Source organism: Coccidioides immitis (genome assembly GCF_000149335.2).
Source record: "Coccidioides immitis RS genomic scaffold supercont3.4, whole genome shotgun sequence".
In the NCBI taxonomy this organism is placed as follows: Eukaryota; Fungi; Ascomycota; class Eurotiomycetes; order Onygenales; family Onygenaceae; genus Coccidioides; species Coccidioides immitis.
In genome coordinates, this window is record NW_004504311.1 from 872,183 (window position 1) to 897,694 (window position 25,512).

A 25,512-nucleotide genomic window follows, 5' to 3' on the forward strand; every position below is an offset into this window, starting at 1 on the left:
GGCAGAGGGGACCAAGGAAATCAAGAGAAAAAAAAAAAAAAAAAAAAAAAAAAAAAAAGAGGAAAAAAAAGCAGGGCTCCAAAGACGTGCGGAAACAGCTCCGATACATCACCCTTTTTTTTTCTTATTCTTCTTTTCCACCGACTTTCTGGCGAATTATCCAGTAGCCTGCTAGAGCTGTCAAGCTCTAGCAGCGCTCGAGTGCAACCGCGACGCTGGCGGATCCGTATCGAGACTATCAGATTGACTATTCCACACACGAGCAGTCAAAAGCGCAGGAACAACAAAGTCAGCTGGTATACGAGGCAGGACAGCAGTCGACGCCGGCGCTGCACCATGGGGGACGCCACGAGGTTGCCTTCATCTCCAGTGGCCAGCATGCTCAGTTCCAGTCCCCGCAGCATCACCATCAGCATGCCCATCACCACCACCACCACCAGCAACAGCAACAGCCACAGCACCAGCATCCGCAGCAGCAATCGCAACCTCAGCCCCCGCCGCCGCCGCAGCAGCAGCCGCAACCGCACGGGCAACGCTCCGTTGTGATGGCGTCCCCAGGGCCCCATGGTGTCGTTCGGGAGCTTCAGCAACCCGTCATGCTCCCCCCGCAGATGGTACCACCCCAGCTTCCGCCTCACTACAGTTCGACGCCTCTTCAGGTTCCTTACGCCGGAAAGCGGCACGGAACAAAAAGGCAGCGAACAGACGATGGGCCAAGTGGCGAGAATGATGATACCACCGCAGGGCTTGGCCTGTCAATGCTTTCTGAAACCTCACATGCTGACGATTCGCAGTCAGCCGACATCCTCCTACCTGGGCCAACTGATCATTCTTCCCATCATCACCATCCTTCCGTCCAGCACGACTATCCCTCTCCTCCGCTACATCAGCGGCATCATCACCATCACCGCCTTCCCTCCCAGGCAACCATTTCTGGCACGCAGAGTGGCGACACAGACCTAACTTCTCCTGGCGGAGTGACCGGCACTCAGAGCGTGGTTGGCCAGCCGGGAATGCCCGATCCAGCACCTCGACCGAGGGGACCGAAATTAAAATTCACGCCCGAGGAAGATAGCCTACTTGTCGAGCTGAAGGAGAACAAGAACCTGACATGGAAGCAAATTGCCGATTTCTTCCCTGGTCGGACAAGCGGCACATTGCAAGTGCGTTACTGCACCAAACTGAAAGCAAAGGCGACCGTTTGGACAGACGAAGCGGTATGACTCGAATCAGTCGACACAAATTCGATTTGTGATACCAAAATTAAAGACACAAAATGCAGTTTGGCTGATTTTTTCCCCCTTTTCCTTTTCCTTCTTTTTAGGTGCAACGGCTGCGTAACGCAATCCAAGATTACGAAAATGATCGCTGGCGCGTCATTGCCACGAAGGTCGGAAGTGGATTCTCCCCTGCAGCATGTCGTGAAAAAGCTGCGGAACTGTAAGCGGACAAGATCCCTTTTTTGCAAACCCTTCTACCTACCTACCTACCTACCTACTCTTCCTCTTTTTCCTCCACTATCACCACCACTACTACCACCACCTCCTCCTCCTCCCCCCGGGCAGCCTTATTCGCTGGCACAGCACTCCGTCGACGTGGTTTCGGCCCCCTGTAGATGTGCGACTGATGTTGTACGCCTCTTTTATCACAATGAAAAGCCGCGATCTCGTACCGCTTCCTCCTCCGTGCACGACTACCACATCGACCGGCGACGTGCGAAGCTCCTTTCGCGTACATATTACCGATATACACCTGCCTCCGGCTTTTTTCCAATCCCCCTAGATATTCCTCTCACCTTTCTTTTTTTTTTTTTTTGGTGCGTGTGTGTGCTTTTGTTTTTCCGTGCTGCCTACTTTTGTTTTCATGGCAATCCGGAAAGCTCTTGACAAACAGTAGGCCAGCACTGCAGACTCTTTTTTTTTTCTTTCCTCTTTCTCCTGTTTTATCTTGAAAATATTCGGGATATAGAACTGAGGAATATACTTAATTGCAAGGGGGGCAGAAAAACAAAAAACTTTTTTGACAAAAAAGGGCAAAAAGAAAAGAGAAAGAAAAAGAAAAAGAAAAAGAAAAGCAGGAATGACAAGGCCAGGGGTGTTTAGACACCCTCATACAAGCTGAGAGTGCGAGTGAACAGTGGTTATCTGCCTCCCAAGAGTGTTGTACAGCAGATGCTGGCCACGTTTTGCCCGCCATATTCTGCGGGTCTCCGTGCGTTACTATTCTTCTTCTTCTCCTCCTCCTCTTCTTCATCTAATTCTTATTCTTTCTAATTTTCTATCTTTTCCTTATAATTTCTTTTTATTGACTCTTTTTTTGGCCTTTGTTTGTCTCTTGTTTGCTTTCCTTTTCCTTTTCTTCCCCATTTTCATTTGCATTATCATATGATGCCGGTGTATCTTGAAACAAGTGGCGGGCTGGTCATCTTCATTTTTTTCCCCCTTCATCCCATTTACATATGATACCCCATTTCCGCTTTTTTCAACTATTTCCATTCTCTATGTTGTGACTTCCATTTTATCTTTAGTCTACTTTGGATATCATGCAAGGGCAAATCATGTCTAATGGAACCCCATATTCTTTTATACATGGACCAAAAAAAGCTGTTTAGTATCTCATGCTTGTCTACCCAATCATTCACCTACTACCTTACTTTCCCCCCTGAGCTGTACTACTTGGTACAATACGTGTTTCGGCTTTGCATTACTGTTCCTTTCTTGTTTAGACTGGCATGGGTGAGGCATTCATTTCAGTGGAATGTTCCTTTTCTTCTTTTTTTTTTTTTTTTTTTTTTTTTATAAAAACCTCTCTGTTAAGTTCCTTCAAGGCTGCGACGGAAAGCCGTGGCATGAAGGACAGGTCATTTCTCTCTCAATCAAATGACACCTATACCCACTTCCGCGCGTCTTTGTGAATTCAGAAGACCCTTTGTTGCATGGTGTTTCACTGTTTGCTTTGACAGATTACTCTGGGTGTGGAGTACAATGGGAACAGGCAGGCGGGCAGGCGGGCGGGTGAAAGGGCAAGGCGGACGGATGGACGAACGGACGGACAGCCCTGTATCAAGGGATAGGGTTACGAGGGACGAGCAAATTTCAATGTAGTATACTGCCAACAAACGCCCATGCGTTCATCATGTGGTGTAATCTGACAAAGGCCATGTCTCCCTGATGTAGCACAACGCCCTTCTCTTTATTTTCTTTTCCGATTCTATGGCGGTCTTCTGCTCTGGGCTTTGTGTTCCTTTCGATTTTCCTTATTTTTTTTTTCCGATTTTGGAATTTTTTCCACTTGGCTGGTTTCATGCATTGAATTCAGGATACAGTCTACATTGTGCCTTAGCATAGGTTACTATAGTTCGTGAGCAACGAACCCGTTACACGGGTGAATGAACTATGTGTGTCAAGACAAGCGAGAACCCTTAATCTACACTCGTACGAGGCAATGAAATTGGATAGGAAAAATACACAGGCTACAGTCCAGTGCTTTGTATTCCCCCAGTGACATCCGAGCAATCCCAAAAATTCAAGGCCTCAAGCCTAGGCATACTCCTCTCATTCCCCAACGATGCATGTGCCGGTATCTCACTGAACGCCAGCTGTTGAAGACCCCCCTTTTCCACACCCCAAAACTTGCTGCTCTGTTCCCATCCAAAGTAGGGCTCACCCTAAAAACTGCCTAATCCGGCCAATCCCTGCACATCTGGTAGCTCCCGACCGCCCAACACCCACCGACCAATCATCTTTGCGGCCATCGGATTACCCGCTGACTAAGCCACAACCTCACCACTTCGGACAGATTCGGTCCTCGCCGTCAACAAGCAACATATTCCCACTTCACAACCTGCTCTCTTGAACTCAGAACCAAGAGGCCCAACCGCCACACGGACATCAACAACGTGCCATTGGGTCGCCGAAGAATAATACCAATGTTTGTCCAGCGAGCTGCTTTCGCCCTTGCCAGGCGTGCTCCCGTGAGAGCCTTTGCCAGACGCACTTTTTCGTCGTCGGTTGTTCGCAGTACGTGGAAACCTTTGCAATGGGGGAGACCCCTTTCACCGAATCATTTCCTTTGCCTTTTGTTCTGCAGTTTGGGGACTGGGAGCTTGATATTTTTGGTTCAGGGAGAGGAGTCAATTGAAACGATCTGCGATGTGATCAGCGAAGGTGGACAAAGCTTGGGATGAGTGGAACGGGCGGGACGGTTGCTATTTGGGGAGAAGATGGATTCGATTTGGCTACTTGTTTTGTTTTGGAAACGGTGCGGAATTTGCTAATATGAAATCCAATTGGATTAATAGGCTCGAAATGGGATCCTAAGCCGGGTGAACCCCAGGGAAAGATCTTGCCATACGATGGTCAGTGGTCAGCCCCATCCCTTTTTTGGTATCTAAATAACGATCCTTGGGGAGCCTATCCATAACTAATGTTTTCGTCCTTTCAATTTGCAGAAATCAAAACCGAAGCCGATCTTATTGGCCCAGGTGCCGAGCCTGGTACCATTGGTACCGACCTTGAGCAGTCTACCGGTTTGGAGAGATTAGAACTTTTGGGAAAGATGGAGGGCGTCGATATCTTCAACATGAAGCCATTGGATGCTTCCAGACTAGGTTCGTGACAGCTTTTTTGAGTCTTGCGCGACCCAGGATGCGACGATTGTCTTTATGTACGGTTTTTGGTCTTGAGGAATATCAGTCGCTAAACGGCCTTTACTCCCATAGGAACTCTCGATAACCCCATCCTCGTCAAGTCCGGTGGTCCCGAACAATACGTCGGCTGCACTGGTTATCCAGCCGATTCCCATAACGTCATCTGGCTCACGGTAATTTCACCTCATATTCACAGATCTTCTTTTTCCCGTGGATAGCGCTTATATATCCCTTCTACTAGGTCTCCCGTGATCGACCACTTGAGCGATGCTCTGAATGCGGTAACTGCATCAAGATGGACTACATCGGACCCAAGGAGGACGACCGTAAGTAATCCTTTCGGAAGCACACGTACACGCACACGCACCTAGATTTGATGTTCTTATTGCGCCTTGCAGCCCTCATACTGATTCTTCGTTATCTTGCAGACCACCATGCCGAGGTTTACGAGCCCAAGACTATGGCCGACTATGTCAAGCCTGAGTATTGGTATAGATGATTCAGTTGTGAGGCGGAACCTAGGCTTAACCTTCGCAGTATATAAGTCTATTATCACCTCCCCCCCACTCCTGTTCAAAGTCCTCTTGGCCCCCTTCCACACATCACAACATCTCTCCTAGTTGTTCGCATTTGTAGAATAATTGAACAATCTCTGTGTCAAAATACTGCTACAACACCTGTTCAGTTTCAAAGTCATAGGCGTGGGAATGTGTCTTTCAAGTGCCAGCATTTTGGAGCAGGTTTAAGAGCACAGTTTGTCTCCCATAAAGTATGCCAAACGCTGGTAGTTGGTTTTGAATGTGCTGTGGTCAAGGCCAACCCTTAGCTTTCAAGCACCTTGTAAATATGAAGGCACTCAGACTTGGGGTGTGCATAGCTCGTTGCTCAGTTACTTCAAAATATATTTGTCCTATCAATCATGAACAGAAGTGGGGGAGCCAAAGAAGTGGAATAAGTGGAGAAGTAAAATGTGAACAGGCTACTCCATATGTTGTAGCAAATGCGAAACAAGTCACTAGTCTCTATATGTTTTTTTATCCAGGATTAGGGTGCGCGTAACTACCAAGTATATCCATGATATTCTCAGAACTTTGTAACGCAAATGTACCCCGTACATCGCGGGGAGACTTGGATATAAAACATATACAACTGGGGTACAGAGACATTAAACTTCGCAAATGCTATGAGTACTTAAAAGGTACCGGACGAGGACTGTACAGTACATCCGGTCCCCAATTTCGAGCCAATTATGAACACTTCAGTAACCGGGGGATACCTTAGTCAGATACTGAGTACCTTTCTGCAAAATAATTTATCGGAAACGCCGTCCCAAGCCGCTGGGATAACTTAATCGCAACGACCTCCGATGACCGCCCGGCCACACTCTCTCTTCAAGGTTGCGTTTCAACCCTGGCTACACCCCTGGCCCAGGAACCGCACTGCGCTCGTAAACAGCTGGGATAGATCTGAAAATTCCCCAAAAATGCCTAAATACGAAGGTGTGATCAATCACCAAGCAAGTGTTTCAGGCAATCTATCCCAGGCGCGACATGTCGACCTTTTTTTTTTTTTTTTAGTCTCCCTCCCCTCTGCAGGGTTACAGCATCTATCATGGTCTTCTCATCCTAAAAGTCACCCCAGCCTCTATCCAATTTAGCCCTGAGCTTTTCGTGACTCACCAGTGCCGGCTGGAGATGCCGTACAGAGACAAAGAAAGAACTGTGTCACCTCAAAAATTCACAACAATTATCCTGGAGAAGGAAAGGTACTGGTGATGGTCCGTTTCCATTGTGGCACATACAGGAAAGCAACGAGAATCTAACAACCTCGGAAGTGGAGGCAAATAATACTCGGTCCATACCTCAGACAGTCTGAATGCTGGGTAGCTCCGTTTTTCGGCATGGAGTGAGACACAAACCGAGTGTATATTTGCCATGTGAAGATATAAGTCATACATAGCTCCAGAAAACGTTTCGCACAAGATGGTGGTTGGAATAGCGGGTTATAGCACTGTCGCGCTTATAAAGCCAGGAAAAGAACGATGGCTGCTAATTCCTCGGATGCATCTCTGCCGGCTAAAAGCTGTGATACTATTCAAATCTCGGAACGGACGCCGCAAAAATTTTCCGGTCGGATTGTAGAGCTGCCAAAGTTAATCCTCCTAAACCCTAGGAAGAACCCGGGTGTCGACTTCCATAGAGATATCAGTGATTGGACGCTCCTCGGATAGAAAGCTATGAGCGTATTGGGGCCTCCACGGAAAGGCTCGCATTATTGATCATCAAAATCATGCATAGAGGGTCTCGCAAGCCTAGGCCAGCAAGAGAACCTTTTTCCAGTGAGAGGCACACTAGAAAAATTAGATCCAAGACTCAAGAGTTCTTGCTATACAGAGATAATCCGGAGCAAAGCAGTGTGGGGTATGAAACATGCGGGGTCTATTGGTCAAAGCCTATCATGAAAACGAGCGCTACTCCATCGCAGGTAGATCACCAAGCGGAGGGGCTCAAACAGAGACTCGCCTGCCTTTTTGGACAGAATCCCAAGTATCAATTCGTCATCTGTGCCATGGATATCCGGGACAATCAATGACCAGAGAACAGATGTCACCAAACCAACTGGTTTTCAGATTTGGATGTAGATCAGCATGGATGCGACTCCTGTACACTGATGACACGCAGACCGCATTGATGAAGCACCGCCTCATTGCACCGTCGAGGTCGCGACGGTAACTGCGCAACCCACCCATAGGGTAGGTTTGAGGAGGGGTAGCATGCAGCCGCCGTACAAATGATACAGATGCTTGGTTTCGAATAGGGATGCCATACGTGGCACTAACGATATCAAAATTTGCGTCACAGCTGGGAATACCAGGCGTTAAAGCGTGCGCGCGAACAAGGAGGGTCAACTTTGCAAGCAACCCCGGGAAACGTAAATATTCAGGATTGAGCTGCCGGTCAAATTTCAAAGCTCAGAAAGTGTCAGGGAATACCATTCATTTCCGATCAAGATTGTGTTATGAGGCAGTGCCCAATAAGAAAAGGGAGTTCTCCTAAACCTATCAGGATCTTGAGGCATTATCTCACTCCCCAATCATTTTGGTTCCCGGGGCTGAACGGGCATTAACCATTGAGATTTTTCACACGCATACCTGTACCAGTGTAGTACGTGACGACCATCGAATCGCAAAGACTACGGTTAAGTCATTTGTAGGCTTTCCTCGGAATCGGTGGAAGTTGTCAGGCGCACTATTGGTAACCAACTGTGGAAGTTCCCATGCTCAGTAGTGAGACAGAACGGGTAAAATAGCTCCACATTCACGGAGAGGCTAAGAAGAAAAGAAATTTGGTGTAGTGTATATATCATGGCCCTGGGATCCATTAGGCCGTGGCATGAAATTGGGACCTAGAGAGCAATTTAACCACGATTATCGAAGACATTGTGTGACTCGAAGAGTTGATCTCTTGTAAACTGTGCTTCGAGACGTGAATCAGGAACCAATCCTTGCGACGTATCTCCACATCCCAGGTTCCAGACCGAGATCCAGATCATTTCGGAGACTGTCCACAAGTGTTTACCTTTAGGTTTCGGAGCGGAGCAAAAAATCCACGGAGTCACAGATACACCCTCGAAAATACCGCCAACATGCCTATATTTAGGACACCATGGGAATATCACCAGAAAGGCATAATTCCTGCGACAATGTAATGATACGGAGTTGATCTCTGCCATCATAATTAGGTACAGAGCTCCGGAGGCTTCGGACAGGGTCCCCTGCGGAATTGCCTCCTGCCAGACATTGGCTCATGCATATCATGTCGTAGAGTTTTAGAGGTACACAAAACCGTTGAGTCCCAAGTCTGGTAGCATCCACCAAAGGAAGGGACTCTTAAAGTCACACATCCGGTCGGACAGGCATGACCTCGGCAGGCTGTTGATCTCCACACGTGTCAATATACAAATGCTCTTACCGCTGGAACTCTCCACATATCATGGTGCTCAGGCCTCCGTTCTTGTAATTACCAGTCCCTCAAGAACGTTGCGTCTGGGATTAATGGGCGGTCCAACTAAGATCGTCGTGTTCACAGATCCGTACAACTCCGTCGGCGGTTGAAGGTCGATACCTTGTAACAAATATTAGGGTGGTGAACATTGTAATTTCTTACCAACTCTCGAGAGCATGTGTCGATATCGCCGACGAGGATGAATCTCGGCTAAACTATAAATAACATTGGGATCTATATCAGCAACAAATGCATTCAAGCAAAATCTTCTTGCGAATCGATCGCAAATGGCCCAAAGGTGATGAACCCACAATATCTTTTGGCTGCTGCTTTTCCAGATTCTTCATGCTTTTCAATCTGACACCAGAGCAGCTGGGACCGTCTTAGCCCGCTGGAGCATAGTACGGAGTACAGCACAACTAGTTAGCTGTCGATAGGATAGCTAGTGAATTCCCAGGGACGACAAACACAATACCATAGAAAACAATTCTCCAATTATACCCAGTAAACCATTGAATTGATGAGGAAGGGTGAGGCAGGTAATCCAGGACTGCCGCTGGGTTGAAGTAGAAATAAACTCGGGGTCTGGGGGCCGCTCGCTAACTAACAAAGTTAACTAGTCCCATTTTGTTCCAGAGACATGCCATGTCACACGTCCAAGTAGGTATATGTCATCGGCAACTCTTCAACGTCCGATGTAGCTAGCCGCGGTTCCTCTTGATGGGGAATGTAACTACATCGAATCCACCTACTACGTGTAAATGAAATTTTACTCAGCAATTGTAGTACAACATGTTATGTGCAGCATATGAAGATTTTTACTCCGTAGGTATGCACGGGAAACAACTACTCACGCTGGACAACGCGCTGTAGTCGTAAAACCGCATACAGCTCCGTACGGAATAAAAATATACGTGAATACACCCAAGCTATTGCGTAAGGTCCTGTATTGAAGGTCCGGGCTTCACAGGGCATATGATCCGGCATTCCGTCCTCCGTGCCGGTTGCATTGATACTACTGAGTACAACTGATTTCTATACATCAGGAAAGACTTGGATGCCGAATACTTTTCAACCGTGATCATGTCATTAATCCCGTTAAAACCACCCGAAGCTAAAACATAAGCAAAAAACCACATGAATACGAAAAAGAAAAGAGAAAAAAGAAATAAAAATAGAAAGGGGGAACAAAAAGGAATACAAGGCATACGTGGAGGAAAAAAAAAAAAAAAAGGAAAAAGGAGAGAAAACCAGTTTGTCGTCGACCCGTAGAACACTTGCGTAAAAAAAAGATCCCGTTTCGTATACCAACACAACTTTCCCACATAAAAAAGAAACCAAAGAACAACGCGAAAAATTGACAGGGCAACAATATATAAAACGCAAGGAGACCAAAATATCGCAGCGTAACGTTGCCGGAACTAGATTTCCACCATGGTATCTCGGCATAGTATCCATGAACAGCAAGAACAGTACCCAGCCATACTCCTAAGAACCTTCCATCCCGGTTGCTCCTCCGCGATATTTGGCGACCAAAAAAAAAAAATAAAAAAGGGGGAAAAGAGGGGAGAAAGCAGGAAAAAGGACCGATAATTACTGGAACAAATAGTTGAAACCGTCGTAGGAAATAGGAGAGGCTGGAATGGTCCAAGTCGAGGGATAAAATGTGGTCAGGAGACTTTCATCTGTCTTTTCCCTTACAAATTCTTGAAGTGTTCCTTTGCGTATTGCTCGCATGCCTACGATACATGTTAGCACAATGTGGATGAACCTAACAAGGTTAGCCTTGGATTTTAGGGAAAGTATACCTTAGCAGGCTTTCCAATCTTCTGGCCAATGACCTTCCACTTATTTGCTTCGTATTCTTTGATTGCCTCCCTCAGAGCGGCTGACTGCGCTAGTGTTAATTTCTAGATCCAACCAGGTCGAGGAATATGCAGAACTTACCTCATCCTCAGCGAATTCAGCATAGTGCATATCCTACCAATGATTAGACTCCAATGCTATTGCTCTTTGGACATCTGTGGACACGCGAGATAGCTACCTTGTACCAATGTTTCTTGACACTGCCCTCTGTCCTTGTAGGAAATGTCTAAAGATAAAATATCAGACATTAGAGCCCAATCTACCAAAAGCAAGAAAGGTGATCATCCAAGACTTTCGAGGGGTGTGGGACAAACCTTGGCAATTTCGCTCCAGGTGTTACCGGCATCTCGCATTGCCTTCAGTCGCTGTTCTTCTTCGGCAGTCCATGGAGTATTCGTGCGGCCTTTCTTCTTGCCTCCTGTCTCTGGTGCTGCAGCAGTGGTTGGTGGGTTCCCTTCACCTTCAACAGGGGCAGTTAGCTGTGGAGGCGCCATGGTTGACATGGGCGCGGACTGTTGGAATGACGCACGTCTTTTCCGGGGATTCACAGCAGGCACAGTTCCTGGCTGTTGCTGGGGAGGTGCTGGGGGTGCCTGCGTAGGGGGAGGAGCTGGCACCATGGGAGGCGCTTCAAAGTGGCCAGGACCAGGAAAAGGAGGTCCTGCCTGGTTTAAAGGATGTGTGGGAGGCGGATTGGCGGGCAGAGTAGTTTTGATTCTTTTCGAGGTGGGGGGGGAGCTATGAGCGAGTTAAAACGAAAAGTGTCAGAAGTAAGTCAACTGTTTCGGTTTTGAAAGTTCTCATCGAGAAACACATGGCAAGAGAGTCGCATATGGGATGAAACTCGGCTCGGGAGATCAACAGAAGCAAATACATCTTTGAGGGACAAATAAAATAAATAAATAAAAACGAAAAGAAAAAATGTACATGATGATCAGCAACATGCGTACGTGGTGGAGGGGGGTTAGGAGAATGAGGGGAAAGGGGGATGGGAGGACATGAAAAGACGGGTTTACTTACGACATGGCGGGAAGAGGGGATCTCGATGCAAAGACCGGCCAATTCATCTGTAAAGATACGAAAAGGAAGAGGTTAGCCAGGGATGAGCTGGTATTAACGTGGGTAATATGCGAAGGCGAAGTCCCATCGCGAGAGGGAGAGGCGTGACACACTAGGGAAAATGAATGGGGATCACGGCAAGCTTGACCTGCACGATCAAGCTGGCCGAGAATATTATATGTTTAATGGAGAAGGGGAGAAAGGAGTGGCCCAAGCGGGTACAAGAGGAAAAGGAAGTGAGAAGGCTGGGATGATAAGTACGATTGGTAAATAGACGGGTCGGATGTATAGCGAACTTCGCAGGCCGTATATTCGAGTCGAGGATACACAGGTTGCGAGAGAGGGAGTCACTGGATGTACCGTGTCTCCGCCGCGAAGGTTAGCTTGGTTCCCAGGTTGTTGCAGGCATGTACCGCTGGGGACATGAAGCAGTCACAACGAAGTAACTGGCACAGAATAAAACGAGGAGCACAGAGCTGGACAACCAGAGCAGTGACTTGGATGAATTAAATAAGAAAACGAGCAAGGAAGATGATGAATGGGAATGGGGGATAAGAGAGGCATGGAGGTGATAGAGTTGGACGGGGCAGCTTGGATGTTGTTGACGGAATGGGGGGCGGCCACCGTGCTTGAATTGCGGGGAAGTCCAGCGTAACTTTACCGCGACTTTACGGGAACCGAGTCGAGACTCTCGCCCTTTTACATGGTAGTGACCTCTGGGGGAAGCGATACCCGTAACCAATACCGCCTTGCCCGACCATTCCAGCAGAACGACCCAGCTGGAGTCCTCGCCGGCTATCCATGCAGGATCAGCCCTCGCTGCCCAATAGACAGCCACCTCAAGCTGGAGGAACACAGAGACATTCGTTTTTCGTGGTTTGCAAGCAGAACAGCTGACGGGCGTCATGTCCATACACGCCTTTCTCCGTGTATTTAATACGTAATGACCCTACTAGCGTGCCCATAACCTTACATACAGAAACACCGTAAACCCTGATCGGGTGCCGATGGAGCAACGATCTGCTCATGAACCATGCGACCCTCTCGACAAATGTGCAGGTCTCAGTCGGTTAAAGGACTATCCGAGTTCGCTCTCGAAGCAGGGACACAGGCGATTTATGCGGTATCATGTGTTTTTTTTTGCTTTCCCTTCTCCATTCTGAAGTTAGACTTTCAGGTTTCTGCAGCATCGTTGAATGCCTTGATGTTCTGACACCCACCAGTGCCCGGTCAACTTCCCGTACAATAGAGACAATGTCGGAACCGTCGTGATGCAGTGCCAAGATATCAAACAGGGAATAGTTCGCAGGGAGTTAGACAGAAGCCTAAAACTCGAAGTCTGTGCACACCAGATGGAGAGATCTTAGAGGTCAAGGGTCTGACTGTCTTGGACAGTCAGAAATGTAAGGGTTTCTCAAGGATCCCTACCCCAAGCTCTTCGGCAAGCACAGACAACCGTGACTTCGGCAAGAATGGGACGTACAGCGTACCTCACTACAACACTGACATTTTGGGACTTTTGGCAGAAATGTCATTGACTTTCAAATTCCCGTTTTAATTAATAAAAGCATGGTCGTCTACAGAGTAACCGGTGTGCATGCATGCATGCATGCATGCATGCATGTATGATAATACATACATACACATACACCCGTTCATGTTCTCAAGAGCATACTGAAGGCAGAACGATGAGTTGAGGGTGCTCTGCTGCACATACCTCTCCGACTGATCCTTGCAATCACCCGTAGCCCGGCCGTGATTCCTCCTTCAGCCGCCACCATTCGTATCTGTCCGTGTCGCTTCTGAAGCGCTGCCGGCGATCGAACGCTGGGCGGAAATCAAACATTGGCGTTCAATTTTTCTTCTTTCGAGCCGAAGCAGCGTATGCTCTCCAGAGCATGCACTGCTTAGACGTATCTGTACCTCGCCCCGGTACTACATGGTCAGCTCGCTCCGGGCCTTCCGAGGACCATCCGGTGAACAGTTGCTGGGATAATTTGGCAGAGCACAAATGTGTGGCAAAACACACTACGGAGTCGCTAATAGGTATAATATGTAATGCGGTCATCATGCATGACGACCTTCTGCTCCGATTTGCCCGACATAAACATGAGCAGAGATATCTGCCTTGTCCCAACGAGAAGTTTCGACAATGGCGAAAGACACTGTGAATCATCATATTATGGGGAAATTACAAGGTCGCTCTTAATAACCTATAAGGTTGGACATGTTGCAGACCAGCGTTCGAGGAATCGGCTCCTATGGCATTCTAGTGACACAGAATGCACAAAGAAGCTTCCGAGAGCACAAATCCGGATTCACTAGCTGATCAGCAAAACAGAGGTCATCCCAAGATATCAAAAAGAACAGTCAAAGGCCGCCGCACGCTCTCTCTTGCCAATCCCCGCCCGTTATGCAGGGTGTAGTCCCAGGTGAGTGTCGACACCGGCGTTCCCTCGCAAAATTCTCCGTACAGAAATTTATTAGGCATTACGTTATCAACAGGCCGGGTACGGCGCTAGACCGTATCTGGACGGCTGCCTCTCCATTGGGTTCGCGGTCGCCGACAAGCCCACCAATCAGCGGCCGCACTAACGGCTGGTCGACGGCATGGCGATACCCCTAGTAATTTAAAAACTGGCGCGCAGCTGCTTGCCCGATCCAGCCGTCGCAGTGCGGTTGCGGTCGAATTCGCAGCCGGTTTCTCCAGCTCCAACCTTGACGTGCCAATGTCTGCATGGGAGAGGAATGGCGCTCGAAACCCCCATAGTTACGGATGGCCTCTTTGGGGGAGGCCTTCAAGTGAATCGGGACACAGCCTCGCAAAGCCTCAGTCGCTAAGATTGATACGGCAGTGGGCACGGGGGCGATCAAACAACCCTGCGATTTGAAACTGCGACGCGAATCGGTGCCGAAAAGCTGGCTTCCATTCCGTCTTAGCCTTGGGGAGAGTTGCTTCAAATCGAGGACAAAGGAGGCAATTTATGTTTTGTCTTGGGCTTGCGCATTTTTCCACTTTCGGAGGGGGAGCGGGGGGAGTTTTGCTGAAGGAAGATAGGATTAGTTTAGTACGCGATACGAGATGTGGACGAGATAAGGTTACTTGCAGCTCAGGTACCCAATTCCAGATCACTCCATGTTTCGGCCTGACGCACGCTTGAGTTCCACGCGATGCTTCTTATTTTTAGAAGAGAACTGCTCCGCAAGGAGAATTTTCCTGAGGAACTTCTGAAGATGTACCCTGGCCTGTGCGGACGTCGGCACTTTCCCCTGTACGGGGTTGTCTGCGAACTATTTGATACTTTGCACAGAAGTACCGCTTTGGGGTCGCGGAGCCCCCCTGAGATGCATGCAACCCTCGCAGGTGGTCACCGTGCTCGTGTCATATTGCCAGTAAGTCAAAGCACTTGAAGCATCAGAAATCCGTCTCAGATGGCCAATTCGGGACGTGCAAGGCGTCCTCTCGCCCGTTGAAGCTAGCCTGCGTAAACCACATTAAACATTATCGGTAACGATTATATGAGATTCGCGACTATTCTTCCCGGAAGGGGGCTGTTGAAACCGGGAGTGGATTGCACCCACGCAGACAAAGGACGCCAGAGGTTTCGAGTTGCTGCTCGCGCAGCTCTTGATGGCCTAGGTCGGCACACAGTCCTGGTCACTGTTAAAGGTGGGAAAAGCTGGCGCTTCACGTGGGGTTCGTCATGTGAAACCTGGTGCACTGGTCGCGGTCCTGAAACGCCCACCCAGTGTTGGTTCTTGGATCGCTGCCAATTAGAGACCTCCCAAGGAGAACCATCACAACTTTCCGTGCCTGACAGCCCACGATCTTCGGATCTAGGATCAACGACCTGCATCCGGTGCTGGGAATCCATGTTCTGCATGGACAATAGAGGTTCTCTTTAACTGTTCCCTCCCGCGAGAAACCTTCCCAGCGGGATATTTACCCCTGGCGAGCGCGCCAGTGTTCCTGGTTGACACATCCTCGTCCCGACAGAATTCTTCGGCCAGCGGCTCCTCCCAGATAGGTCTCGGGAACATTTAGCAGGAGGAGGCCGAAAGAGGAAGAAGAAAGCGACCTTGATTCGGCCGTCTGATGAAACAATGCCCGCTTCTTCGCTCGTTGTCTTGCCCTGACACAAATCACTCGTGGGAGAGATGCTTCTTTGCCCCCCCTCTCTCAGCTACCAATTCGTGTAGAGAGGGTCAAGTGTGGCAGCGTCTATGGGGTTGGACTCTAAAGCATAAACAAACTGGTTGAAATGTCCTGGGTCCATGGATCGCCAACCATTCTGGGTCAGTGGCGGCCGGTGCTGACACTTTCTCCGTTTTGCCCTGTATGAAGGCATCAAGGGTTTAAAACTCAATGGGCTAATGGCGGCCTTGATGTAGAATTGATGCGTCAATTCGTCCAGTGATCGCCGAGTTAGGAAACGCTCACTAAGAAATATGACCTTCAGCCTCTATGCCTCCTAAACCTTTTCGGGTGGAGTTGAGACTGTCACTTGTTACAAGATTCGGGTTTCGATCAGTCGAGACAAACTAACTGTCCCGCTTCTGTCGAGAAGGACATGGGTTCAGAAACAGCTCCGGCTCCAGCCATCACATCCCAAGCTTCATGCAGAAGTGTGGCAAGGGTGGAGAACTGCTTGGTCAAGCGAACGCGCTGAGAGGACGTCCTATAGATAACGCTCAAGTTTTCTCCTTCTTTTCGATGTTTTCTGTTTTGTTCGACACATCCAGTCGATACTCAACAAGCACAAAAGACTCCGTGTCTTCCTCAGTCTCTTTTACCTTCTTTGCCCCTGGTTGGGCCTTTTAATAATCATCCTTTCGCCTGTGAGATCTTGACGATCTACTGCTTCCCTCGTTATATTAATATATACATCCTGAACGATCCGTTCCTCGTTCCCTATATATCTATAGAGCGAACATTTGTCTATATTCTGATTATAAAGCAGCCATGCATCCAATCACAGCAGCTGATATACTCAAGACATCTCGCTTTCGGTCTCCAAAACCATCCGAAGATACTGGCCGGAGTAACCATGGCGTTCAAAAGCACCAAAGGTCCGCATCTGCGGGGGCAGGGAGAGCGTGGACTGAGGAGGAGGTACTACAGAGTTTACCCGTCCACAGCGTTTAGCTCAGATGCTAACAGTCATCTAGGAAGTGTACCTTGTCCGATCCCGCATGCACAAAATGCCATATAAACACATTGCTTTGCACCTCCGGAAAACAGAGTTAGCGTGCCGACTTCATTATCACCAAATGCTCTACGGGAGCAACCGTCGGCGACGCAGCGAATCTATATCATCTATCGTGAGCTCATGCACAACCACGTATGCACCCGAGGAACAGCCGCAGGACAAGGAACCACTCGTTCCGTCACCACCAAGAACTCCACCAACAGAATCTTGCTCTGGTCCTTCCTCGGCGGCCGCTTCACCTCAATGCTCACGATTGCACGTCCCGATTCTCCCCAAGCCAGTCACCCAAATGAACTCTACCCATACGGCCAACTACCCATACGACAAAAAACTTCGTCTGGACACGTCCTTCGCAGACAACAGCCAATACAACCAGCTCCAGGTCGACCTCGGACGCCTCCGAAGCCTATACGACGCATACCGCCACTCATTCTGGTCCCTCATCGCATCTGAATACTCCAAAGATCCAGAGCTCTCCGGTCCAAGGCTCGAAGAGGCTTTCTTTCACTCCGCCCTTGCCCCCAGTCCAGACCGCCTTCTACCCATGCCTACTCCACGGTGCAGCCCCAAAAGTATGACCCCGACTATCCACGAAGAGCTCCCTGAGGCAGCACAGCTTCCCCCAGCGAATCCGGCTGGCTTTCGCGCCATTAATGAGTCCGGCCAGAAGAGAAGGTCTTCCAGCACTTCTTCAAATGCAAGTCAGCGCATCGAGAAGTGTGCTGTTGCTTCGTTGTTAACGGTTGAAAAAGAAGTCTGGGCGCCAAAGGAAATTGTTTCCAGATAAATGCGGCACTCATCTTTGAGTGGTTAAGCTGTTTTCTTCTGTATCTGTGTTCAAACGCTTTTCTGTTTTCCGCTTTTCCATGTTGAATTTACGATATCCCTGTAGTTCTTTCATTTGGATTTCCGCTTCTTTCTCCTGTTTTACAATTTTCTGCTTTACCTGGGATAGGCTCACTGGCGTCTTCTGTACATTTGTGGTATGGCGGTGTTCTGGGATACTTCTCATGACTGTCCTTGTTTGTCCTTTTCTTTACGATAACGATTTACACTGGCCCCCTCTTTCATCACGCTCATTTTGAGGGATCTCACACACTCGCTATGATATGATTTTTCTTTTTTTCTCTTTTCCTTTTCCTTTGTAAAGTTGAATGTTGTCTCTGTATCCCAAAACCAGAATGTAGCGAACCGGTTGATAGAAAACTCAGGGATTCCCAATCAAAAATTGAAGGAAAAAAGAAGGGTGTCCCTTTAACTTTTTCCAAGAGTATTCAGTTCTGTAGGGAATATGCTGTGTCAAAATTCGGCATTACGGGTTGGCGTTCGGGTGATGGGACAGCTTGGTTTGCGTCAGAAAGGACAAGGATGGCTTGTTGACCCGGAATGGTGGGTAGGATCCTGGTGGAATGGGTTTCTTCAGGAGAAATTGGTGGGGGGTTCTTACATCTTTCACTGCAACGCCTCAAAGGGTGTATGCCTCCTCTGATAACCAGTAGAGCCATCAGGAAAATACATACTCCTAGGGCTAGACAGACCCCCTACATGTTGGACTCAGCGCACTGGTCCTTCGCTCGCCGGCCACTTCCAGAGAGATACTCACAAGGATAGAGAGCAGATACGTACGGGGCACATCATGAAACAGATTACTCCTCCAATCCCACCAAGCGTAGAACCAACTACGAGGCCAGTTCTGGATTATCAAACAAAAGACGTGCTGATATATCCCCGACCGGAGTGGTACCAGACTTTACGGGATGCTATTCGCTCTCCCAGCATGGCCAATCGGCGAAAGAAATACAAAACAACACTTCTCTACTTCCACAAGTTTTCTAGAAATGCGGAAGCGGTCTTCAAACATGCGATGTTAAAAAAAAGACAATGCATATTAAGATCTGCGCATGAAGATGTTACGAGAGCATATGGCAATAGGCTAGGGTAAGATGTCAAAAAGTGGTTCCTGATTCACCATCTTTTCCCACCATTACTCCTTGGGGAATCGGGAGGCAAAAGAAATAGTGGATATCACCAACATGGCAGCGCTGGCGTGTGCATCTCGAGAGCGGAGCAACGATAAGAACGAGTTAGAGACCAGAACTCGGATGTGGCGAATCTGAGAGACGGGATAACTGGGGGTCCCAATGGGGAGCGGCACATTTTCATGCACCAGAAAAGAGGGTGAACGGAGTGCCTGGTGTGCATTTCATGCCGGAGAATACATGGTATGAGATCGGGCGACATGGAGATACGCACGTGTATCTCACTAGGTGTTGCGGGTCAGACAGCCTGCTCCCGTTGCGGCTCCAACAACAACGACGGGGAGATATCCAATGCTGGAAATCCCGGGGAAGTGTTGGGAAGACCGTGCCTCCAGAATCATGCATCTCCGAGAAGGCCCAGAGAAAGACTCTGACAATAAGCCAGAGATCAACCAAACCCTTTAATAAACTTGTTAGGCAATCAAGCTCCAGGGAACAAGGTAAGATGGTCACCAGGCGAGCCTCTCCAGCTGCCCCTAAAGGCTGCGCCGTTTCTATCCCATCAAAGGGGCCCAACAGCATGTTAACGCGAAGAATTGTCTAACAGGTATCCCCGAGCCCAACCTTTCGGCTAAGATTCGAACCTACTCGCACAATGCCCTTGAATGTGAGAACAATAGATTTATATCTAGCAATCACCGTGGCCACTGCGATCCCTCTTGCTTTTCTGCTATCGCTCAAATGGCCGACCGGAAAGCCAAGGGTATATTAAGAAACCTGAGCAGGCTATTTCAAGCTTAGAAGATTCAGCAAATTCTCAATATTGGCCTATTGTGGCACATCTCCGATAGATGAAAAGAGCCGGGCGATGCTGGCGATAATTTTTGGTAAATGAGAAAACGGAAAAATATGCCACATCGCATATGTATGCCGGGCTGAAGAAGCCGAGATTAACTGCAGATATTGATTCCACCATCCATTTGTCCAATCTGCTTAATATGGCAGTTCCCAGAAATAGGTCTCAAGAAGCTGAAAGTGCTTCACACGAGAGGACCTTGTGTCTATTCTCAGCATGGACTCCGAAGTGGTTGGCCTGGCGAAGTGTCCAAAACTTGGCAGTGACGGCTAAATTTTCGACAGCTCTGATCAAAAATAAATAACTATTTTGGCCGCAGAAGGGTATACCAAAAGGGTTGGTCCGATAGGCCTCGATGGCGGAGCAATATCACGGCGGAGTCATGTTTCTATTTTCATGATGTCGCGTTTCATCGCTTCCTCATGGCCCAAAGTTCGCAACTAATCTGCTCATGAGCTCATGCAAGAGGACGTCCACAGATTCATTGCCTGGAAGAGAAAAGCGAAGCGCGGGGAAACAGGTCCAGTCACATTCTCAAGTCCTTGCATTTTTGCACTCGCTGATTCATGCAATCGCTCGGGTGCAACAAGTACTCTGTGCGAGTGTGAGAGAAGGAGAAGGGGCGAAGGAGAGAATAATATTGACCGGTCAGGCTTTGTTTTTCTTTTTTTTGTTTTTTTTTTTTTTTTTAATTTATTTTTCAGCCACTTACCCTTCTTTTGCATTGCCTCATGCAAAGAACTGATCATCATCTACGTTCTTATTCTTTCTCGTACTGGATTTTGTGAGCATGAACATTTTCACTGTGTTCTTTGTCACTTTTTAGCCGCTTGCTGATTCGGCCATATGAAAGGCCTCGAATATTTTCTTATTCCTCGGCCCCCCCTGGCGGTGCATTGGTGCGGTTCAGAATTCCTTCTAGAATCCCTTTCGTCCCTTTTTTTTTCAATGTTCCGTGTTAAGCATACGCACTGCTACTCTCGTGTTCACGCACTAAGGTATTTGTCACGAGCTTGCTGAGACCCTGGGCATGCACATGCAGGTTCGGTGAACTGATACAAATTAGGCGAGGGAGTCATGGATGAGAAAGCTGAGAGTGCTCATCTGCCTGGCGAGATCTAGAATGTCCTTCGTAGTCCCCGAGACTTGGTGGGGTCATCGAAGAGACGCACATGCGTTTTGGAAAACATCAGCTCTGGCGAAAGGTCGATTCCTCAGCCGTACGAGGCCAGGAGCTGAACTGGTTTCCGGAAGGCAAATACACAAGGTCGGCACTAAACTGCCGTGCACATCGACCCTCCGTAACAAGGAAATAGGCTAAAAACCGTTAACTCCACCACCGCTCGAGAATCAGATCCTCAATCCCGTAAGTGTGGAGCGGCGCAGGGCACTGTATGTGAAGCAATATGATTTGATGAAATTATCAGCCTCTATGTATCCTTTTCTTTTCTTTTCTTTTAATTTTTTGTGTGGTTGAGATAGGCGTCCTGTCGTATCCTTCCAGGAGAATGCCAAAGACACCGGAACTCGTGAAGAGGTTGCGATGTCCTGGAGGTCGTCGTTCTCACTCTCTCGCGTATGCTACTTAGTGCCGGTCAAGCAACGACATTCATGCAAATCTGGACGGGGACAGCATCCGTCCCATTGGCCTGTAGAATTCACGAATTTTCTCAGCCTTTCCCCAGGCATGCATACATGTGCGCATGTGTGTGTGAATGACGAAGAAATGCAATTATGTGTGTGGTGCAGACCCCAAAAATCACGCTGCATCGCCTGCTCCGAATCACGTGATCATTGCGACGACCAAGTATCGTCGCTCTCTAACCGCCAGTACGCCTTCACCCCCTCTCTGCCTCTCCACAAAAACCCCCTTTTTGATCGTGTTGCTGTTCCTGATGTGGCTGGATGGCGGCAGAGGACGTGACGACGAGGAGGACGGTGAGCGAATCGACTAATCGCAGACCAGTTTACACCGAATGTTTCCGAGGAAGCGGGGTGAGTCTGGATGCGCGATCGCAAAATGGCAGAGGCACAGAAGACCTTCTTTGGGGGAATGGTGGGAAGCATGCCTGGCGCAAGCAGGACCCGCTCTCATTTGCGCGTATCGGGTTTATCGCCCCCAGGCATGGAGAAGATTCAATGGGCTTCCCGCTTTCCTTGGGAAGAGATTGGTTATCTGTACAATGAGGTCCGCGGGACTGGAAGTAAAAGGAGGGCTCGGAAGGAAGAGAGGTGGGGAGAAGGCACGGAAAGTCCGAGTACTTTTCGGTGTCTGGACTTGGACCCTCTTGACCCTCTTTGATAGTGAGGGCGAGAGGCGCACACTGGTCCTGTTGATCGACTTACCCGAAGACCCTGCTTTCCTTCCTTCCTGCGCCTACAGTTCTGCCAGAACTGGCCCACAAGTGGAACCTAGAAGTGGCCTGTTCCTCCCAGCCCGGTGGCCCTCCCTGGGCCTTCCGGGGAAAGATTGCACATCTGGGACACTTGCGCACGGTCTGGGGCGATGGATTCCCCTGATTGCTACTCCGTACTGTGTTTCTGTTTTCTTCCCAGTTTATATGACCACGTTGATGCCTGGCGAGGGTAATAGCAGTAGATTTTCCCCGAATTGCTCCCGGCGTCTCAAAAGCGGGTCACCCGCAGTATAGCCTAAGTTTTCGAGAAAGTCCATTTTCCTCGCTTCGCGGTCCTTTTAAGGCCGTCGATCCGGACCTGCCTAGCTAGCTGACCTTCTAAATGACTGGCTGATTTGTAACGGGCGGCCGCAATGGCACATCCGGCTTCCGTATCTTCACTCTGTACTACGACATAGCAGAGTTGCAAGGATCTGCGTATTTGGCTGGAAATGAGCTCTTTTTATTTTTATTTCTCATTTTATTGTAGTTCCCTTGAATCCTTAACAATGCTGTGTCTCTGGCTGTGCTTTGATGGCGGCCTCATTGGCCAGAATGATGCCATCATTTCGTGACGGAAGGTTCCATGGCGAAGGCGGGTTTTTCCTTGTTCCCCCCCATCAACCGAGAAAGTCTCTAGGCCTTACAATACCATACAGCAACCGTCGACCTCCCTTGCATTATCCACCCCCCCATGGAGCTGATGGCGACGACGCATGGTCCATGGACATGGATTTTAATCTTGGAATGTTGTAGAGAACAGTGACTGCAGACATTCAAATCAGTCTGCAAGAGCTTCCTGCACCCGGGGCATGGGCGACCTCCTTGTTAGTTTTTCGTTTTTGGGCGGGAGAACTAGGATCCTTCACGCCGAGATTCCTCAAGTTACGTGTGCGCGCGAGTGTGTGCGCGCAGTCCATTTTCCACGTTGAGTAAACAGCAAGCCGCACTAAGGGCACTGGGGCCTTGGCATTGCTTGTTGGATCACGCAGCATGTCGACAAACGGAACGACGGACTTCTCCGTTGGCGGTCAACCTTCACCTTCAACTTTCAAGGACAAGGGGTTCCTCATCCTGTTGAGCAAGGGGCTTCAGCAATCTGATGCCTACAGTTTGCAGTTCGAATGAATAGAAACCTTGTTGCAGCCTGGGCTCTTCGCGTCATGGCTGTCAAAGCGATTCCGGATAAATTTATTCTTCCGACAGTCGTGGCTTCGTGTGCATACAGGATTGGCCGTGTATGAAGGAAAGACCCTCTTTCCGGCCCATTTTTGCGTGAAATATAATGCCATTATTCTCGCTTGAAGAGAGGGAAAAAAAACACAAAAGAGAGAAAAGGAGACAAAGCCTAAACGAAGCACCTCTCTCTGAACCATAGTTTTCATTCGCGGGAACAATTCATCTAAACACCTTGAAGACAAATGAAAGATGGAAAGTAAATTGCATGCATGTCATGTCACGTCCAGGGGCGGATGGGATGAATGGCAGAATGGAGAGGATTTGTCTTTCTCTCCAACTTCAAAAATAAATTGTGCCGCATGATTTGCATATTTTGTGACCGTCATTTTTCTCTTTTTTTGGATCTGATCGATCCTCCGAATAAGTGGCAGATTCTGCAGACCCGCATGCAGGTGTCCCGTTGTTGGGAGGAGACAGCTAGTCTCCGCTCCGCCTCCTCGAGAGTGATATGTATAGAAACCGTGCCGGGGGGAGGGGGCAGCAAACAATCCTAATCCAGGGTGATGAGGATAATAGCATGAACTTCCCTTTTGCACGGGCCGCACGGTGCAGCATCTCGCTCTGGTTGTATGCTCATAGAGGAGGGTGAGAGCACAGAAGGCGGATCCAAACATACATCCTAGTCCATGCTATCGATGGACAAAACAACGCGAGCTGATTTGCTTCCACGTGCCTGGATTCAAGCGACTGACCGACTAATAGTTGAACTTGTTCGGGCAATTGCGCTCGCCGTCTTTCTCGACTTTCTCTCAGCCCAACAACCTCCCCTGCTAGACAGGCTGCTCTCCAGGATTAAGTCATGCTGCTCCTCTCTCGCGACTCACGAGGTTCGCCGGAGTTAACGATTGATCGGGCGACCTTGATTTCTAATGGGGTTGACTAACCCTTAGGCACAGCTTGCTACATAATCTCTGGAGGACGTTCCGGGCATCGTACCCGTCAACCAAGCAAGCCACTCCATTACCTCACCAATACATAAAATTTATAATATGCATGTCTGTATGTACCAATCTGCTTTGCAGCCGGGGGAAGGCAGCGAGAAAAAAAAAAGGAAATCACAATGTAATGACCAAGGGGTCAAGTTTTGGTTCCGGTGGTCTCCCAGATCGTTGGTTGACCACTCACGATGGCAATACTTCCGGCCCCCCTGTCAACTAGGCCCCAGGCGAAGAACAAAAAGAGGCGCCAAAGCAACCATTTCTTTTTTAGCCTCAACATGGGGACAGTTTTACTCGAATCCCGGACTGCACTGGAATTATCCACCCAAATATTTTTTATTTTTTTTTATTTTTCTCATCTCCTCTAAGGATGCCATAGCCTCTGGATCCCTGGCCCGGGTTGCTGGGGGATGGAGGCCAAGAAGACGCTGCAAGCTAATAATTATGTATTGCTTTTCCCCTTCTCTCGTTTTTTTGGGGGCCGTTTGATTTTAACGTCCCTCTGTGGACCGATGCACCCTGGACAATCATGTTTTGTAGCCAGGGCGCTTAATGAACTGCTGTGCTAAAAGTACGCTAGTCCAAATCCCAAAAAGCCTTTGGCTGCTTTTTTTCCCTTTTTTCCACCCTCCCGTGGCTCTTCTTCTTCCGGATCGACAGAAAAAGAGAAACGTCGCTGTTCGCATCGTGCTATCATAGTGGCACAGTCCAAGCTTCTCTCAATGTGGGCCCCCCCTCTCCGGTGGGTTGCTGTGCTTGGAACGGAGAGACAAGGGATGAGCGGGCGGGGGTCGATTGTTAGAAACAAAAAAATTAAAACGTACAAGCCTTCTTCAGCACCGCAAATATGGACGGGCGGCGGCGGCGGCGGTGGTGCTGGCCTCCGCATACTAGACCTTCCTGACCAATTCTTCCGAAGCTTTTGAAGCAGGTCCAATGCAGGGTATCTCTGTTTTATTCCCCGTCCGCAGCATTTAAGGCCCGTTCATTGATCGAAGCTCATTCCTGCTATACTTAAAACTGGTCGTGACGGCTATTGTTCCGCCCACCTGTTCCGTCACCACATTTATAAATCTCCTTGGATCCGCTCCTTTTTTCTTCAGAGAAAACTTGAAGAACTATTCAGCTCAAATAAAGACTGAGACTTTTATCTTCTTTCTATTATTGCCTCTTGCCCTAGTGCTATATCTCCCACTCCAGCCTTCTCTCTATCTCCTTTATAATATTGCTTCCTTGTCCTGATATCGAGCTTCGCACACTGAGTCTACCATCTGAGTCCACAAGCCTCTGTCGAGGACGCTTCGTGCCTTAGAAATC

At 48.7% G+C, this 25,512-nt stretch overlaps 9 protein-coding genes across 9 annotated transcripts; 6 read left to right on the top strand and 3 right to left on the bottom strand.

Moving 5' to 3' along the window:
• Nucleotides 1-545: 545 nt before the first annotated feature.
• On the top strand, nt 546-1,444 carry CIMG_04575 (MYB DNA-binding domain-containing protein; the record flags this gene model as incomplete). The annotated part of the gene is made up of 2 exons (XM_001245133.2): nt 546-1,217; nt 1,325-1,444. 2 exons carry the CDS (start codon nt 546-548, stop codon nt 1,442-1,444), a joined length of 792 nt encoding a protein of 263 aa, XP_001245134.2.
• Nucleotides 1,445-3,314: 1,870 nt separating this feature from the next.
• CIMG_04576 (cytochrome c oxidase polypeptide IV) lies at nt 3,315-5,379 on the top strand. Its single transcript, XM_001245134.2, has 6 exons — nt 3,315-4,019; nt 4,301-4,357; nt 4,451-4,609; nt 4,721-4,821; nt 4,890-4,974; nt 5,077-5,379. Exons 1-6 carry the CDS (start codon nt 3,929-3,931, stop codon nt 5,145-5,147), a joined length of 564 nt encoding a protein of 187 aa, XP_001245135.1. The 5' UTR covers nt 3,315-3,928; the 3' UTR covers nt 5,148-5,379.
• Nucleotides 5,380-7,077: 1,698 nt separating this feature from the next.
• Nucleotides 7,078-7,704, top strand: CIMG_04577 (uncharacterized protein; the record flags this gene model as incomplete). The annotated part of the gene is made up of 3 exons (XM_001245135.2): nt 7,078-7,132; nt 7,330-7,400; nt 7,510-7,704. 3 exons carry the CDS (start codon nt 7,078-7,080, stop codon nt 7,702-7,704), a joined length of 321 nt encoding a protein of 106 aa, XP_001245136.2.
• A 361-nt stretch (nt 7,705-8,065) lies between these two features.
• On the bottom strand, nt 8,066-9,299 carry CIMG_13371 (uncharacterized protein; the record flags this gene model as incomplete). The annotated part of the gene is made up of 5 exons (XM_004446008.1): nt 8,066-8,437; nt 8,672-8,772; nt 8,815-8,886; nt 8,964-9,071; nt 9,257-9,299. The coding sequence occupies 5 exons, from the start codon at nt 9,297-9,299 to the stop codon at nt 8,066-8,068; spliced, it is 696 nt and encodes a 231-aa protein (XP_004446065.1).
• A 418-nt stretch (nt 9,300-9,717) lies between these two features.
• CIMG_04579 (MYB DNA-binding domain-containing protein) lies at nt 9,718-11,543 on the bottom strand (the record flags this gene model as incomplete). The annotated part of the gene is made up of 6 exons (XM_001245137.2): nt 9,718-10,391; nt 10,461-10,544; nt 10,600-10,632; nt 10,697-10,744; nt 10,833-11,256; nt 11,539-11,543. 6 exons carry the CDS (start codon nt 11,541-11,543, stop codon nt 10,350-10,352), a joined length of 636 nt encoding a protein of 211 aa, XP_001245138.2. The 3' UTR covers nt 9,718-10,349.
• A 2,628-nt stretch (nt 11,544-14,171) lies between these two features.
• Nucleotides 14,172-15,766, bottom strand: CIMG_11347 (uncharacterized protein). Its single transcript, XM_012358420.1, has 2 exons — nt 14,681-15,766; nt 14,172-14,621 (listed from the first exon to the last, which is right to left on the bottom strand). The coding sequence occupies exon 1, from the start codon at nt 15,459-15,461 to the stop codon at nt 15,093-15,095; it is 369 nt and encodes a 122-aa protein (XP_012213843.1). The 5' UTR covers nt 15,462-15,766; the 3' UTR covers nt 14,172-14,621; nt 14,681-15,092.
• Nucleotides 15,767-16,540: 774 nt separating this feature from the next.
• CIMG_04581 (uncharacterized protein) lies at nt 16,541-17,574 on the top strand (the record flags this gene model as incomplete). Its single annotated transcript, XM_001245139.1, has 2 exons — nt 16,541-16,690; nt 16,747-17,574. The coding sequence occupies 2 exons, from the start codon at nt 16,541-16,543 to the stop codon at nt 17,572-17,574; spliced, it is 978 nt and encodes a 325-aa protein (XP_001245140.1).
• A 1,418-nt stretch (nt 17,575-18,992) lies between these two features.
• CIMG_11349 (uncharacterized protein) lies at nt 18,993-19,888 on the top strand (the record flags this gene model as incomplete). Its single annotated transcript, XM_001245140.2, has 4 exons — nt 18,993-19,266; nt 19,374-19,529; nt 19,618-19,653; nt 19,785-19,888. The coding sequence occupies 4 exons, from the start codon at nt 18,993-18,995 to the stop codon at nt 19,886-19,888; spliced, it is 570 nt and encodes a 189-aa protein (XP_001245141.2).
• A 927-nt stretch (nt 19,889-20,815) lies between these two features.
• On the top strand, nt 20,816-22,344 carry CIMG_04583 (uncharacterized protein). Its single transcript, XM_001245141.2, has one exon. The coding sequence runs from the start codon at nt 21,599-21,601 to the stop codon at nt 22,271-22,273; it is 675 nt and encodes a 224-aa protein (XP_001245142.2). The 5' UTR covers nt 20,816-21,598; the 3' UTR covers nt 22,274-22,344.
• Nucleotides 22,345-25,512: the final 3,168 nt, after the last annotated feature.